The sequence below is a fragment of the Seriola dumerili genome, unplaced genomic scaffold (assembly GCF_002260705.1).
Source record: "Seriola dumerili isolate Sdu_G_001 unplaced genomic scaffold, Sdu_1.0 BDQW01000581.1, whole genome shotgun sequence".
NCBI lineage: Eukaryota > Metazoa > Chordata > Actinopteri > Carangiformes > Carangidae > Seriola > Seriola dumerili.
In genome coordinates, this window is record NW_019174836.1 from 129,696 (window position 1) to 144,516 (window position 14,821).

Genomic DNA, 14,821 nt, shown 5'->3' on the forward strand with positions numbered 1-14,821 from the left:
GCAAACTGTGACCTTTATCTGAGTTGATCAATAAATGCTACGCTATAGCCGCCATAAGAATTAATTTTATGTGACAGAAAAGGACAACCTGGAAGAAAACACAGCAGCAGGAACAGTCTCATTTGGAGGAAATACTTTAGGGTTTAATAAAGTTAAATATCAGTAACAGAGGAAGGACGAGGAGTAAAAATGCACCACAGCTGATATAACATGTTTATAAGTTTCTCCTTTTATTTTATATAATCCCAAGCCAGTTCTGTGCAAAATGAAAGACTCACCTCGCCGTCCACAATACCTCTGAAGACAGCTGGCAGCAGGGGCTGGAACATGTGGGCTCCCAGTATGGGGCTAACCTTTAGAGCTATCTCTACCACCTGCAGAGAGGGAAAGAGTGAGGGAGGATGAGGGACACAACTCAAGAGAGGGGAGTAAGTTCCAGTAGCAAGGCCAAAAAACAAGCAAGAGGAACATGTAGGGAGAACTCGGGAGGGAACCAGGAAGGATGCAAAAAATAAATAAAGAGTGCGAAAAAAGACAGTAAGGGTCAAACACAGGACGATGTGTGGAAGGCACAAAGAGGCAAAAAGGACTTAGTAAGAGCTTCTTTTTAGAGAGATAGTAAAAGAGTGCAGAAAATCCTCCTTTTAATTGAGGGTCTGACCTACAGTATGTGGCATACAAGGTTAGTCCCCTGGGTTTTAAATTTCCAATAAATTTGAATGAGCTCTCTCAGGAATTAAAGCTAAAATGAAAACACTTGAATAAAAAAATCAACAGCTTCCACCACCCAACAAAAAAAAAACAAAGCCACAATGTGACTAAAGAAAACTTTCAGAGTAAAAGATACAGTGACAGAAGCAGTGTGGCATGCATCTCCGGGCTCATACATACAGTACTGTATGTGGACATGCACTTAGCCGTCACTATATATGCTATACTTGGTTAAACCGATGCAATCTAATACAACAAACCCTGAGATAAATCCTACATTCATGAAGGTTATAATGCTAGCTGAAACTATTTTAGAGATGAGATTATGTTCAGTAAAACATGTGCCTGAGTTATTGTTCAGAAAAATAGATACCGGGTAGTGTAACGCATAAACCTAAATTTAGCCACGACAACTTATCTCAAAGGACGGGGTGAAAGAATTTTTACATCCTCATTAGGCTTCCCTTAGACTACAATATAAATCCAGACTGCACCATTTGTAACATTACAAATGACATTTTGGCAAATTAAAACCTCAAATGAGAATATTTAACTTAAAGGTTAGCGACCAAGCCTGAAGCACAGAGACAGTGAGATGCTCACATCTGTCTCTACAAGGATGCATGCATATGAACCTTTCAAAGAAACGTGCACTGATTACTCTGATCCCTCTGCTCTGAGTGTGTCAACATGCGTCGAGCCGTTGTGTGTTCAGGTTGTGTAGGCTGACAGGTTTATTGTCTGCCTGCTCTCCTCTCCTCCGAACAAAGGATTAGCAGGGGCCAGATGTGCAGTAACTCCACTGTGCTTTACTAAGCTAAAGCTCTTTGGTCTCATGGCTACTCTGCATACACATACCCCCCCCCCCGTCTGCGAAGACAACAAATGCTGAGGCATAAATGCACGCTGACATATACGCACATACATTCCAAGCATAAGTCACAGATTACACCGAAATAAGAGAAATGACAATTTATAGTCCTTGTCATTTTAACCCATCATGCATCACACCTATTGAAACAACAATGACACATGCAAAACACATGATGGTGTGTTTGTTTCAATGATGATTGATGAAAACTAGGTCAAAACCTAGAAGGGTCAACAGTATCAAAAAACACTCTAAGATCCAGCGAGGCCAAGGCTGATATCAGTATTCAGACGCTTGTCATTCAGAAAGTCGTGATCAACATTAAGTTAATTATACTGCTCAGGTAACACCCTTGTTAGCCGCTCTGTAAAGTCCATTATTTTGATATACTGTGATATACTGTAACTGTAGCTGGCCAGAGAAAACAAGTTGGCACATAACTCAAATAATTTAATAGCTGTAAAAACGTCAAGGCTCCTCCTGCATTACAATCTGGTGTCGAGTCACAAGCAGCACTGTCTAGTGTAAACAGCATTTAACGCCACTTCCAGTGCACTTACTCTTCACCAGGCCACACAGCCAAAACAAACAAACAAACACTGTGGTGGAACTTAAGAGGGAAAAATAAAAAGTGAATCCTGAGAAGAGAAAAAGAATAAACAATAGCAATATAGGTAGGTGTGTAGGTGTGTGTGTGTGTGTGAAGCAGATAGTGACAGTACCTTGAGCACTTGGACCTGTCCCTCATTCGTGATGTCTTTAAGCAAATCACAGAAGGATCGACACAGTGATTCTGCATAGCTCTGGAAATACACAAATCCATACAGAAGGAGGTTAACATAATGCACATAATTTTATGTATATTTATATTTCACTTGGAATACAGCATGTTTGAGTGTCTCACCTGCAGGAACTCTGTGGCAGACAAGTATATGTAGGCATTAACAATCTGAAAGCAGGTACGCAGGTTCTCGGAGCTCATCTCTGAAACAAAGCATCAGATGTTACACTTTACCAAACTGGACTAGAGGGTTTACATGATTGATGCAAGACGGAACAGAAGAAGCAGGCAAAGAGGGAGGATAAAGGCACTTAATTATAAATATATGATACAGCCGGACAAGACTGTTTAGTTGTCTAACACACTGTCACTGCATTGCATAATGGATGGACCGTCTTACTAGCTTTGTTCACTCAGAGTAATAATTAAACACACGTTTTACTCAGGGAAATGTTCAGTGTTTACAGCATGTGGTTAAAGATTGTGAAATATTACAAATTCTTTACACTGTGACTCAAAGCTTAATTAAAAAAGAAACTTTAAAAAACACAGCAAGTCCATGGGGAGGAATATTTTTAACAGGCATTATTTCCATTGATCTTTAATATTAAAATAAATAAAAATTCAGGAAAAAAAAGGTGCAGGATCCTTTTTGGTTTTCAAGAAGACAAGATGAGACAATACGCTCACTGGATATGTATGACTATGTTGGTGTAACAACAAGCTTATCAAGAAGAAATATTCAAGGACACAAAGCACAGCTACTTCTCATGTTTCTTAAAACATGCATCTGAGTCCATCTGGTTGTGCTCTTCCACGCTGAAAGATGAAAGGACGAAACTGACTTAACATAGTGATTTGCAAAAAAGTAGTGCAGGATGAGCTGTTTTTTAACCACTCAGTTCAAGATATCCATGATGCAACATATGAACATTGCGGCAATAGCTTTGTGTGCCTACAAGAAAGATCAAGTGGCCGCTTATCTAGCAGCATTAATGAGAGAGGTTGTGAGGATCTTTAACAAGAACTGAATCTAAATTATTAAGCATGCTGTTTCCTGTGAAACATCATTATCTCAGCATTAAATATGCTCTACTTTGTCTCTGATGTTTGTCTGACCTATGCTGTCTAAGTTCACATTAACACAAGATACAGTGAAGACTCACAGATCAGTACTGGATAAATATGTGGATTTACTGTATATGCAGTGTATGTGTAGTATTGTTTCACATTTTGGTGTGTTACAGATTACGTTATAAAATGTGTGTTAATAAACACCAGCAGGAGTGAAGAGGTTATAACGCGAAAGGCAACATTCAAACAGGATTAAAAAAAAAGAGCCACAACCTGGGGATAACAGTACAGACACTGGCTGCTGTAAAAGAGCAACAAAAGAAGCCAGAACGGTTTAATATCATAAAAGAGGAGCTATGTTCTAACAAGCTCAGCAAGTATAACTTTGACAAAACAATTCACTCTGAGAAAGTTGACCATGAGGCAACAGTTACGGTAATGGCTGAAGAAAGAAAAATCAAATGCCCTCAAGGTAACACTACAAACGCATCACTTTTTGGGCCATTTGCAGAAAAAGAATTGACTTTTGACCTGTAAGTATGAGAACTGGAGTCAATGTAGTACCATTACTCTAAATGTTAATGGCCTCTCTTAATGGCCACCAGATGTTTATACCCAAAAGTGGGTATACAGCCTACCCAATCGGCAGACTTTATACCCACTTTTTGGGTGGGTATAGGCTTTATTAGGCGCCTATTCGAGGCAGCCTTCTCCCCACTTTCCGCTTGCCCTGTCTTTTACTGTTTTTAAAATTCCCTTCGCTACAGGAAACAACAACAACCTTCAAGTTATCGACCTACTTGCTGAAAATGGCAAGTTTTGATGAAGATTTGATTCGTGCAATCACAGTCGACATACGTATGTCCTTGCTGTTTATTTAGGTGTTTTCTATGCAGGGAATTAGCCATTTTAATGGCAATGCTCACCTCAGCAAGTGCAAATGTTTCCCCAAAACAAGCTCCCCTCTGACACTATTTCACAGGGGAGCTGTTGCAAACAACCCAGACTTTTTTTCCCCCTAGAAATATAATGGGTGTAGCCCAGTAAAAGTTAAGTATGAAAGAAGGGTAGAGGAAACAGAGCAAGGAGCTATGGTTGGGCCCAAAGAAAAGGGCAGTAGAAGAAGGGTGGGAAAGTGTTAAATGAATAATGCCTAATTATACACTACAGCTAACATATACACAGTAAGATTTACACTTGACAGTAATATAAGCTGGCAGGGTAACAGACCATAACACCTTGAATAGCCTTTGCGTGTGGAAACACTTACACAATAAACACATAGACAGGGGAGAGGTGAGGAAGAAAGAGAGGACTGAAAAATCCTCAGTTCCTCAGAAAGATGGGCAGAGAGGAGCAAAAACACTCACACGTACACACACTCACCTGCATACTGACACTATTGCCCCCAAACAATCACCCACACAGCATCTACAAATACACCGAGACTAACATCTGCATGAAAAGTTTGAAAGGCTGACAGGGTAGCTGACTCAAAAACATAGAATAATTATTTACGTCATACAGGTTGACAGGGTAGCTAATTGTAACATCTAGAATATCAGTTACTTCCCCGCATGCACAAAAAGGGTAAAAAATATAGTAAATCTATGTAAATATTTGCATATGTAAAATATTAATTTAATTCAGGGTTAAAATTCAGAAAAATTGATTGTGTAGAACATTTTATTTGGGTCTGAATGAGGGTGCAGTCATTCTTTTTGCAATAACTGTTACTTAGTGGTAATAAAGGAGGTCCAGTCTGACCGCACTGGTTTATACAGGTGAAATTAATGTTGATGTATGCAATATGTTTTCTCCAGCCATCTGTCGGCCACAGTAAGGTAATGAAGATAATGTATGCTGCCATCTGTTATCAGTGCAGGTACACAATGTATTCCAGGGGCCTATTTAGTCAGCACATCAGCCAACCTGAATATTCAACACTACAAACACAGTATGGAGTTACATTACACTAAACACAAGCAGAAACAGGAATAAGCAGAAGCAACAAAGACTGATAGTCAAAAACGTCAAAGGGACATCAGATGTGCAGTAAGGCAAGTGATCTGCTGTTTCCACTGTCATTTTGTGCAGTATACTAACTGTAGCATTGGCACAGAGAGGTTCAGCATCATTGGGAAACAGACAGGAAAAAGACGAGAGCTCCACTACAACAGACACTTTCCTGTGGTCGGGACAGGCCATTCATTTTCCTAAAGAATAAAGCTAAGGCAACAGATTGCTTAACAGTAGGTGAACAAGGACACACAGATTCATCGGACAAGGAGAACACGACAGGTCTGCAGTACTGCAGAGCAGGTGAATGAATGATCATGGTCCTTCCTTGTGTCTGTAGACACTGAAATGGCTCCTGATGAACACTAAGGGGAAAATATGTAAACTGTGAATAAGAGTGACGAGTAAAGAGAGCAATTTAGTGTGTGAATGATTGCAATTTTTCTCCTAAAACTTTGTTACAACCTGGATAATCAGCAGCTCTAATGCGTTCATATATATTTTTTCCCTCTCACTTAATATTGCCAGAGGCATCTACCAAGCTGTACTCATTTTAAGTGGTTTACTGTAAAATAAACAACATTCTCTATGAGCAGAAAATGACAATTTTTTTAATATGCAATTACCTCGAACCTGATGAAAATCAGTTCAAACAAATCATTGAGGAGCATCCTCAATACTGCAGCTAAAGTCAACAAAGAATTTTCAGGCTCATTTAACCTTTTTCTGTTGCACCTGAAAAAACTCCATGTATTCAATTGATTTAACAAGGAATGAAATTCTTTTGTTTTGTCCCATTCATTTTTTTCCCTTCAGGGGATCTAGAAAGGTAAATGAGGCAGGTGAATGGCTGAGTTTTTTTCTGTTCTATTGACACATTCATCATCAAATATTATTAAATCAATTTCAACTGAAAGTAATTCCCACTAGCTTCACAATACCTGCTCACAGTGCTACGCTACACACATGTATAATTATTCAAACAAACAAACATACACCCACACACAGGAACACACCCTTAAGAAATGGCAATATAATATAGTCAGAGAGGAGCATAATGGAACAACTGGAGTGCAGGGATGTCACAATACCAGAATTTTGGTAGTTGGTACCAATACAGTTGAAATTCCACAATTCACAATACCAAATTCTACAAAACCACATTGATTTTCTATTTTTTTTTTTTTTTTTACTATTTCAAATGGGTAAAGTATTTCATTTTGAAGCTGTACGCAACGCATTGATTCACTCAGCACCTCTCTCCAACAAACATGTTGACAAAGGACCCATCTGCCATAGCTGGACTGTTCCATCAGTAGTACCAGGAAAAATCCTGCTGCAATGGTGGGCCAGTGGACCATCAAAAACATTAATGAAGCTTTTACCGTCCCTGTCAGTCTCTTTATCATCCCTCTCTGTGTGCCTGTCATTCAGGGTGCACAGGAGAGCATGCTACATGCATGTGCCAGGACTGGGTTCAGTGGCCAATCACAACATGTGATCAACCTTCATTGAAACGACCCAAATCAGTGAGGGCTGTTATTTGTTTGACAAACACGAAGCAATTGAGCTGTATTGTTCAGTTATTTTTCCTTAAGTACTTTTTAAAATATTTGCAGCATCTTATATCCCCTCAGTAGGAAACACCGGAGCTTTGATTGAGGGTGGCTACAATATGAGTTACCTGAGAAGCTCATTCATATTTTGATGAGTATCTGTGATAATTTACATTGTGTACCTTCTAACCTCCAGCAACAGCTGATCAGCATCTAATATGATTTCTTTGAGCTGAGATGACAACAGTAGTGTAAGTGGAAACTTACTGGAAAAGATGAAGAGCCCTGTCTGTATGTACTATACTGCACCAGCTATAGTACCTTTGAAAGGAATATATGGCTTTCCCACCCTGGATATTTCCTAGGAGGATAAAAAATAGTTTAGAAGAGTAAGTTAAATAAATACCTTTTATTTTGGTTCATTGGTTTATCTCAGTTGGCAAAGCCAAGTACTACGTGCTACACCTGCATGTGTGCTACAGGGCTGGTGCTGCCCTAGTTTTGAGAGTCTTCTGTGTATTATTTCACTTGATTCCTCACCTGGATTTTTTCATGATTTTCATGCTTTTTACTTGCATTTTTTTTCCTTTTTCTTACTGTTTCTATGTTTTCCTTTCTACAAAGATATTGCAGGCTTTCATCCCCAATATGATAGAATATAATGGCTTATGACCTTTAGTCCATCCATATTTAAAAGTACAAGCTGATTTCTGTGTAGCAAGGTAGAAAAGAAACCTAGACCACAATGAAAGCAAGGTACTCACTCTCAAACAAAGAGAGACTCTAATTTGCAAACATAGACAAAGATGTGGAAAGACTGACCTCAAAGGATTGTGTCAAAAGCTCAACAGTTAAATGCCATGAAAAAGAGTACAGACTCCTAAGATTCAAGGTTACTAGCACACGTACAGAACAATATACAAGTGGTGTTTGTTTAACAACTGTCAATTAAGTGGGGAATACTACACTATTGTGACTGAAATCCTCAACTGTTGGACAAAGCTTCATAATTCATGATTAGTTCTTAATCAGAAAGTCATTAAAAATGAAACAAAATGTGTAGCCCTGATTCTGATATTTCACCTCTTTATAATTGATCCAAATGTGGATTAGAGAACACACTGTGTTGTGTATTCCTGTTGAAATATTGTCATCATTTTATCACATCTGAGCAAGGCAATATGATTACACTCAAAGCTACTTAATCTTTTATCTGCAAGTGAAGTTACACATGGTGTACCAGCTTTTATTACAGAGGCAAAAAGGGAGGTAAATACATGATTTTGACCGCTTTCTGATCTGCCCCTCCATAATGTTGCTACCACAACCACTGTCATTACTTGCCTTGCTGATAAGCTGTGCACATACTGTGGCAATATCCTCTGAAGGACAGTTTTGTATGAATAGCAGAGGGAGAAGCACAAGTATTCATATAAGGAGGGAAAAAATGAATTGAATTCTCATTCTGGGCTGGAGGTAGGTCAGGCAGCTCAGAGCACTGAGACCTGGGCTTGATAAGATACCCCACCCCACTCCTCGCTATTGCAAATGAACCCGATGCACCCGAAGTGTCCATATACTACAAATACAAACAGCCTGACAAAATAACACTGTTCCTGGCTATTGGAAGTGAATTTAAGTACCCTGCTCATTCCCACCAATTTAAAATATACGCTCAGTCCAATAAAGATTTTTAAAAAAAAGTTTGGATGGAACTAAATTATATTGAAATGCATTCTAATATTTTGTTCTCCCATGCATGCAAATGACCATGGACAAAATATTAAAACATGCTCATGAATATTAGTCTAAAACAGAATAGGCTGTTGTGCCAAATCAATAAAATACTAAAAATACTATAAAAGCAATGAAATTTTCACAAAGCCACAACAAGAGAGGAAACAATCGCCCCCTCTACATGCATACATACACATACACTCGCTATAATCAAATAGTCACAAAAACAGCTGCTAAAGCACTGATTAAGCTTTAGTCAGTACATCCTTTATAGCCCTGGGCATATACTGCAAAATCCGCTTTAGTTATCAACATTAACAGGAAAATGAGCCTCACATCTGACTGTGATAACGGCCCCTGAAGTGCCTCTAATGGTTGCTGGGGACACTACTAAAATTTTGGTCATCGCCCAACCCAATTTTTGCTTTGCAGTACGTGATGGGGTTGACAATGTCATTCAAGCCAACCAGCTAGATAATGTCTGAGCTGAGTAAAGCCCTATGATGGAGGTGAACAATCATAAAATGCATAAATGCATGAATCTAAAAAAAAAAAAAAAAAAAAAAAAAAAAAAAAAAAAAGACTTATTTTTATTTCTATTTAATTTAACAAATATGTTTTATTGTAAGGTGCTGTTCATTGCTTGCTGCACTCCTTTAAAACTTTCTTATGAGAACAAAAGTACTGCAACAGAGACAGCTTACTTTTGCCAAGTTTTAGTGTACACAAAGGAAAAGCATAAAAAACAACACGGTCAACAGCAGCCTCGGCTACAGCTGCAAAATGAGAAGCCAACTCCCTTTAGTGCTTGAGTGAGTAAGTCTGGGATGAGTAATCACGCTTGAGAGAAGTGAGAAAAGCTCAGCAAGGAATTCAATGAAGTGGCAAAAATCAACTTTACTACGACACCCCCATGTATGAGATGACAGCCATGATGAGAAAGCAGAAAACTCCCAGCAATGCATCCAGGAAAAATGTGAGACTTCTCACTTTAGTTATTGTAGCTCAAGGTTGAACAGGGCAAATTAATCTGAAGAGATTTGGAATCTATGGATCATGGAAGATTACAATACCAAACTTTAAGAAAATATATAAATAAATAAACTGCTACATATATATATATATATATATATATATTATATATATATATATATATATATATATATACATACTGTATATACTGTATATATACTGTCAAGTGTGACTAAATATGGCCAAATATGTCCGATGTGTGTGAGAGCTGTAATCAATGCCATTACTTCAAGTTGAGAAGCCGGTAATAAGAAGGTTATTCTCTGATGGGGATGTCCAGATTGATCCATGGGGGACATTAGCTGGGCAGTTAACTGTGAGACTACATTCTGAGGAATGTTAGTGATTCCCGCAATGAGCTTTCACATGAAACAGATGAGGCCGAAACCTCTCTCAATACAGTGTCATTGATCTTGTGGGGATGGTCTGACACATCTTTGGCTGCACCAGTAACTGCTAACTGATCAGATGTTCATTAAGTAATATTTTGCACTTCCCAATTTTGTTCTGTTATTACTTTGAAGCCACTTTAGCAACATCACATTGAAACTGTCTGGTCTAATTTCTTTACCTTAAAACGCAAAGAGACGAACTATTACTTCAGAAATGATTAGTCAGAAATCAATCACCAGCTATTACGATAACTATTTAGTCATTTGTCAAGCAAAATTCTGCAAAAAATAATTGGTTCCAGCTTCTTAAATGTGAAGCTTTATTGATATTTTTCTGTGTTATATCACTCTAAATTAATTATCTTTGAAATTTGGACTGTTGGTTGTGCAACAAAAAGTATTTGAAGAGATTGCGGACTCTTCTACAGGTAATGATGGTGAAAATAATCATTAGCTGTAGCCCTTAAGGGTATTAATAGAGACAGACCTTTATTGCTGACCTCTCGTTTCACAAGAACAAGAATACTTAAGTAAGAAGCCTCCATGTTTTCTGATATTCTCCAGTTGTTGCTACTCTTTATTCTTTCAAGGAAACTCATTATTTCCTCCATCTGTTTCAGATTGAGGGCCTGTAGCAGTTCAGTAGCCATAATGCCTTTGACAATAAAACAGCATTAAGTGTTTCTAGACATTCAGAAAAACAGGAAAGTAAAATAAAATGGCATGGTTCCATCACTTGCTCACACTAGTTGGTATAATGCCAACAAAGACAAAACTTCCCTGCTTACTCTCCATCATCACTGGTCAGCGCAGCTGAAATGTGTCTTAGTTCAGAGAGTGGTGACAGTGATACAGAGCGTAGTCTCAGAATTTAGCCAATGCAAGGCTCTTGACATTATAATTAGGGAATTTGTTGCGCCAGTTTAGCAATGATGGAGCAAGGCTCTTTATCAGGCAGGCCAGGCCACATACCTGGCAAGCTGCAACACCATGTCGAGCCAGACTCTCTCAATGGCCCACATCCCTCCACTGCTCTCCATGGACTAAATAAATGAACCACCGGATGTTCTGGCGAAAACCTGCCAAAGATGATGACTGACTAAAGTTCGACAAAAAAAGACTAAAAAAAACAAAACAAAAGCCAACTGAATTTCCACTATGAAAATTTTCATCAGTACATGTAAATAAATGCATGAGTGTTGAATGGAAAATGTTCCTCCACTTATTTTCGTGTTCAGTGTTAAAAGGACAAATGTATTTAAAACTGTGCTAATTTGTTCTGACCTGTGACCACACCTGAGCTATCACCTTTCATCACAACTGCTTTGAAATTCCCCTCTAAGACATGTGCTGACAACCTAATTACATAAAATGCCATTAATGTGCTTTAAATGTGCTAATGCAACCTTGAGAAAAAAATATGTGTTTTTCATAATAAGAGGGACAGAGACACAGGAAGAGGGAACAAAGGGTGGAGAGAGTACTAAGTGCTGACAAGTGGTTGTAATTTTAAAGTCTTGTGGACCAGGTTATTCCAGTAATCAACATGGAAACAAGCATAGCCTATGAACAACAAAAATAGCTGCACACATGCAAATGTTGGAACTCATAAATGCTACGAAGGTGAAAACATTTCCTGACAGCAAAGGATTATGTTAAAATAAGGGGTAATAATTAAAAAAAAGCTATTATGATAGTGAAAAACAAAAGCATGCCCCCACAGTCCTACAGAGTTTCTCTGGAGGGGAGAACAAGGGTTTGGGTTCATTCAAGTGGAGATGAAAGACAGTCTGAACTCTTATTCACAAAGGTTCGAAGATCATTCTTGATGCTGGAAACAGCAGCTGAGAAGACAATCCCAGATTGGTTCAAAGGTGATCAAAGGCTCCAGAGCATCTATTAAATAGATCCAGTGTTCAGATTGTTTTTCTCAACTTCTGTTTGGGAGGCCAGGAATGAACTTTGAAACTTAACTTTTAATCAAATAAGAAGTCACAGAAGTAGAAGCAGACATTGACAAACAGTACTACAGTAAATAAGCATGATGTAAGTGCAGCATCAGAGCGTGCTGATGTGTGTGTACATAGTGGTTGAGATATTCCAAGCACTGGAAGGAACTGCAGTAAAAATTGCTTGAACTGAGCTCAATTTTTTCTCATGAATATACAAATGTGACTTGCACATTAAAGCAAAATGGTTGGGACAAGGGACAAAATACCTCCACTATGCATTTTCCGTTTTGTACTTTACTAATGGAATGCTGTTAGCTTGTATCTGGAGAGGTGTGAAAGCTTTTTCCTTTTCTTTGCTTTAATGTGTCCATCATAGCCAGAGAAAAGCAGCACTCTTCTCCACTGAGCCAAATATTGAAAAAGGTAAGAAGTCTCCGTAGTAAACACAGAAAATGATAATAGCAGCAAGCAAAATCAAGTCACAAATTCCCAATATGTTATCTCTACCAAGATGGAACGTGGGCACAACAGGATATCTTCTGAGGGGAGTGCAATATGTTGCCAGGTTTGATGAGAAGGAATTGTTTGTTTGAGAATTGAGAGTTGTTTTTACAATCTGATGTAATTGTAACACAATGTTGGATCACTGACATATTACAACAACAAAGCTCTAATTTGAGCAGATATCTGTAAGACCTGAGGTGAATATTGCAGACAAATGAGCGCAGGTAAATTTACAAACTCTTATCAAAATCTCTATCGTTATTACATATACTCATACAACCTTCAACTGAATTCATCTTTTCTGTACACCCTTCCATCCGTCAACCTCTAACCCTACATCATCTTTTCTGTTTGTGTATTGTCACCTTTCATTTCCCTCCATCCGGCCTTACACTTTTTCTGATCTTCAAAATCAAACCTTCTTGACAATTTTATGTCCCTTTTTCCCTCCTTCAATCCATCATTAAAGCCACTTACATGGCAGCTGATCAGTGGGCACTAATTACTTGACAGATCTTCATCAGTCACGCTGAGGCAATCAGGACTGACGTTCTCTCAGTCCCACGGGGAGACTTCCATGATTCTATACGTGTCATTTGTCTTATTCGTCCAATTTTTTTTTTTGTACTTACTAGGTTCATGTTCTTTGTTTGTACAAACAAATGAAAACTGTATGTTGTAAATGTTTCAACATTGCTGTTGTGTGGATTCACAATGTGATAAGCCCTAAGCACAAACCTTAAAATTAATTTAAAAGGCTCAGTATTTCTTTTAAGGTTGCCTATTCTGGGATTTTTCACACCTTCGTGTCAAGGCTTCTTGACTGCAGTAGTTGTTCTGTATAATTGTCTGTGACTGAACAAAAATTTCAAACGACTAGTTGTGCTGCTTTGTAAAACAGAAGGAAAAAAAAGCTTCCCCTTTTCTGCTTTGGTTCATCGCCTTCATTTACCTTTTTTGTTCAGAACTAGATAAGAGTAAAAAGGGCCTCTCTTATCTTTCCATTCATCCATGTCCAAGCTCCTCAGAGCACACCTCCAATGTATAACCTTTCTTTTTATGTCACTTCTTCTTCATTAACTTTCCTGCCATCACTTCTTTTTCATTCATTTTCACCCACCACCTCCTTGTTATGTTTCACCCATCGCTCCCTTTCCTGATCCTCTCTAATTCCTTCCTCCTCCATTTCTTCCATCCGTGACCGTCTTCCTGAGTCTTTTGCTCTTCTGTGTCCCATGGATCCTCATCCACGCTATAAATGATCAAACGCTCCAGTAAGCCAATAAGGCTACACTAGTGTTCATATTAGTCTGACTCACTCGTTATGTGCAGAAGCACCAAATCAATACTGTTCCTCATCACACTAAAGGCCACACACACAGACACACACACACACACACACACTTTCCTCTCCACACTACAGTAAGTGAGGTGTCCCAGTGCTCCAGGCCTGTGATAAATCATCCAGCCAGTTCTATTCAATCTGCCACCACTCACAGCTGCCTGCAGACCAAAAGAAGTGAGGCTAATGCCTTGAGGATACCGCAAACCCACAACTGTGATCTTTACAAGCTACAATAGCCCAAAGTGATAAAGCTATGAAAATTAAGTCCATGTCCATGGATTGCATCAACTTTCTGTCCTCATTCTCTCAGGTTCTCTGTGATTTGAAAGTATTTGATCATTTACTGATGGTTTGTTCTTTCAGATTTTGCAGCTTTTTCCCATCTCACAGACTGCATTGATGTGAAATGATTTCTGTGTGTCTTTTCTAAACCACACACAAAGTCAAACACATATTCCTATAACACAGGAAGCTATAATTTTACCTCGTGCTAATCACACTATGCAGAATGCATCATAGTTGCATCATTCTTTATGTTATCCTCCTTTCCTAATAATATAATACGAATTCAGTGTATATGTTATGCAAAAAACACACACACACACACACACACACACACACACACACACACACACACACACACACACACACACACACACACACACACACACACACACACACACACACACACACACAGACTAACAAACAAAGAAATTTCATTGAGCTCACCCCACAAAGCTGACATGTTCTGGAAAATTCTAAGCAGCTCCGGTGTGACGGCTGGGCTGTTCTCCAAAGTCACCAACCTGCATGATGAGCGGGAGGGAAGGAGGAGAGCAGGCAGAGG

General features: G+C 38.7%; 1 protein-coding gene across 1 annotated transcript in view; it reads right to left on the reverse strand.

Annotated features, from left to right (window-relative positions):
• The window catches only part of ipo11 (importin 11), a 116,487-nt gene that overhangs the window by 38,214 nt on the left and 63,452 nt on the right, over window positions 1–14,821 (reverse strand). The window contains exons 22-25 of the mRNA XM_022764793.1: window positions 14,704–14,780; window positions 2,487–2,566; window positions 2,305–2,385; window positions 279–374 (exon numbers count right to left, since the gene is read on the reverse strand). Of these exons, the coding sequence (XP_022620514.1) occupies window positions 279–374; window positions 2,305–2,385; window positions 2,487–2,566; window positions 14,704–14,780 (334 nt within the window). The remainder of the gene's footprint in view (window positions 1–278; window positions 375–2,304; window positions 2,386–2,486; window positions 2,567–14,703; window positions 14,781–14,821) is intronic.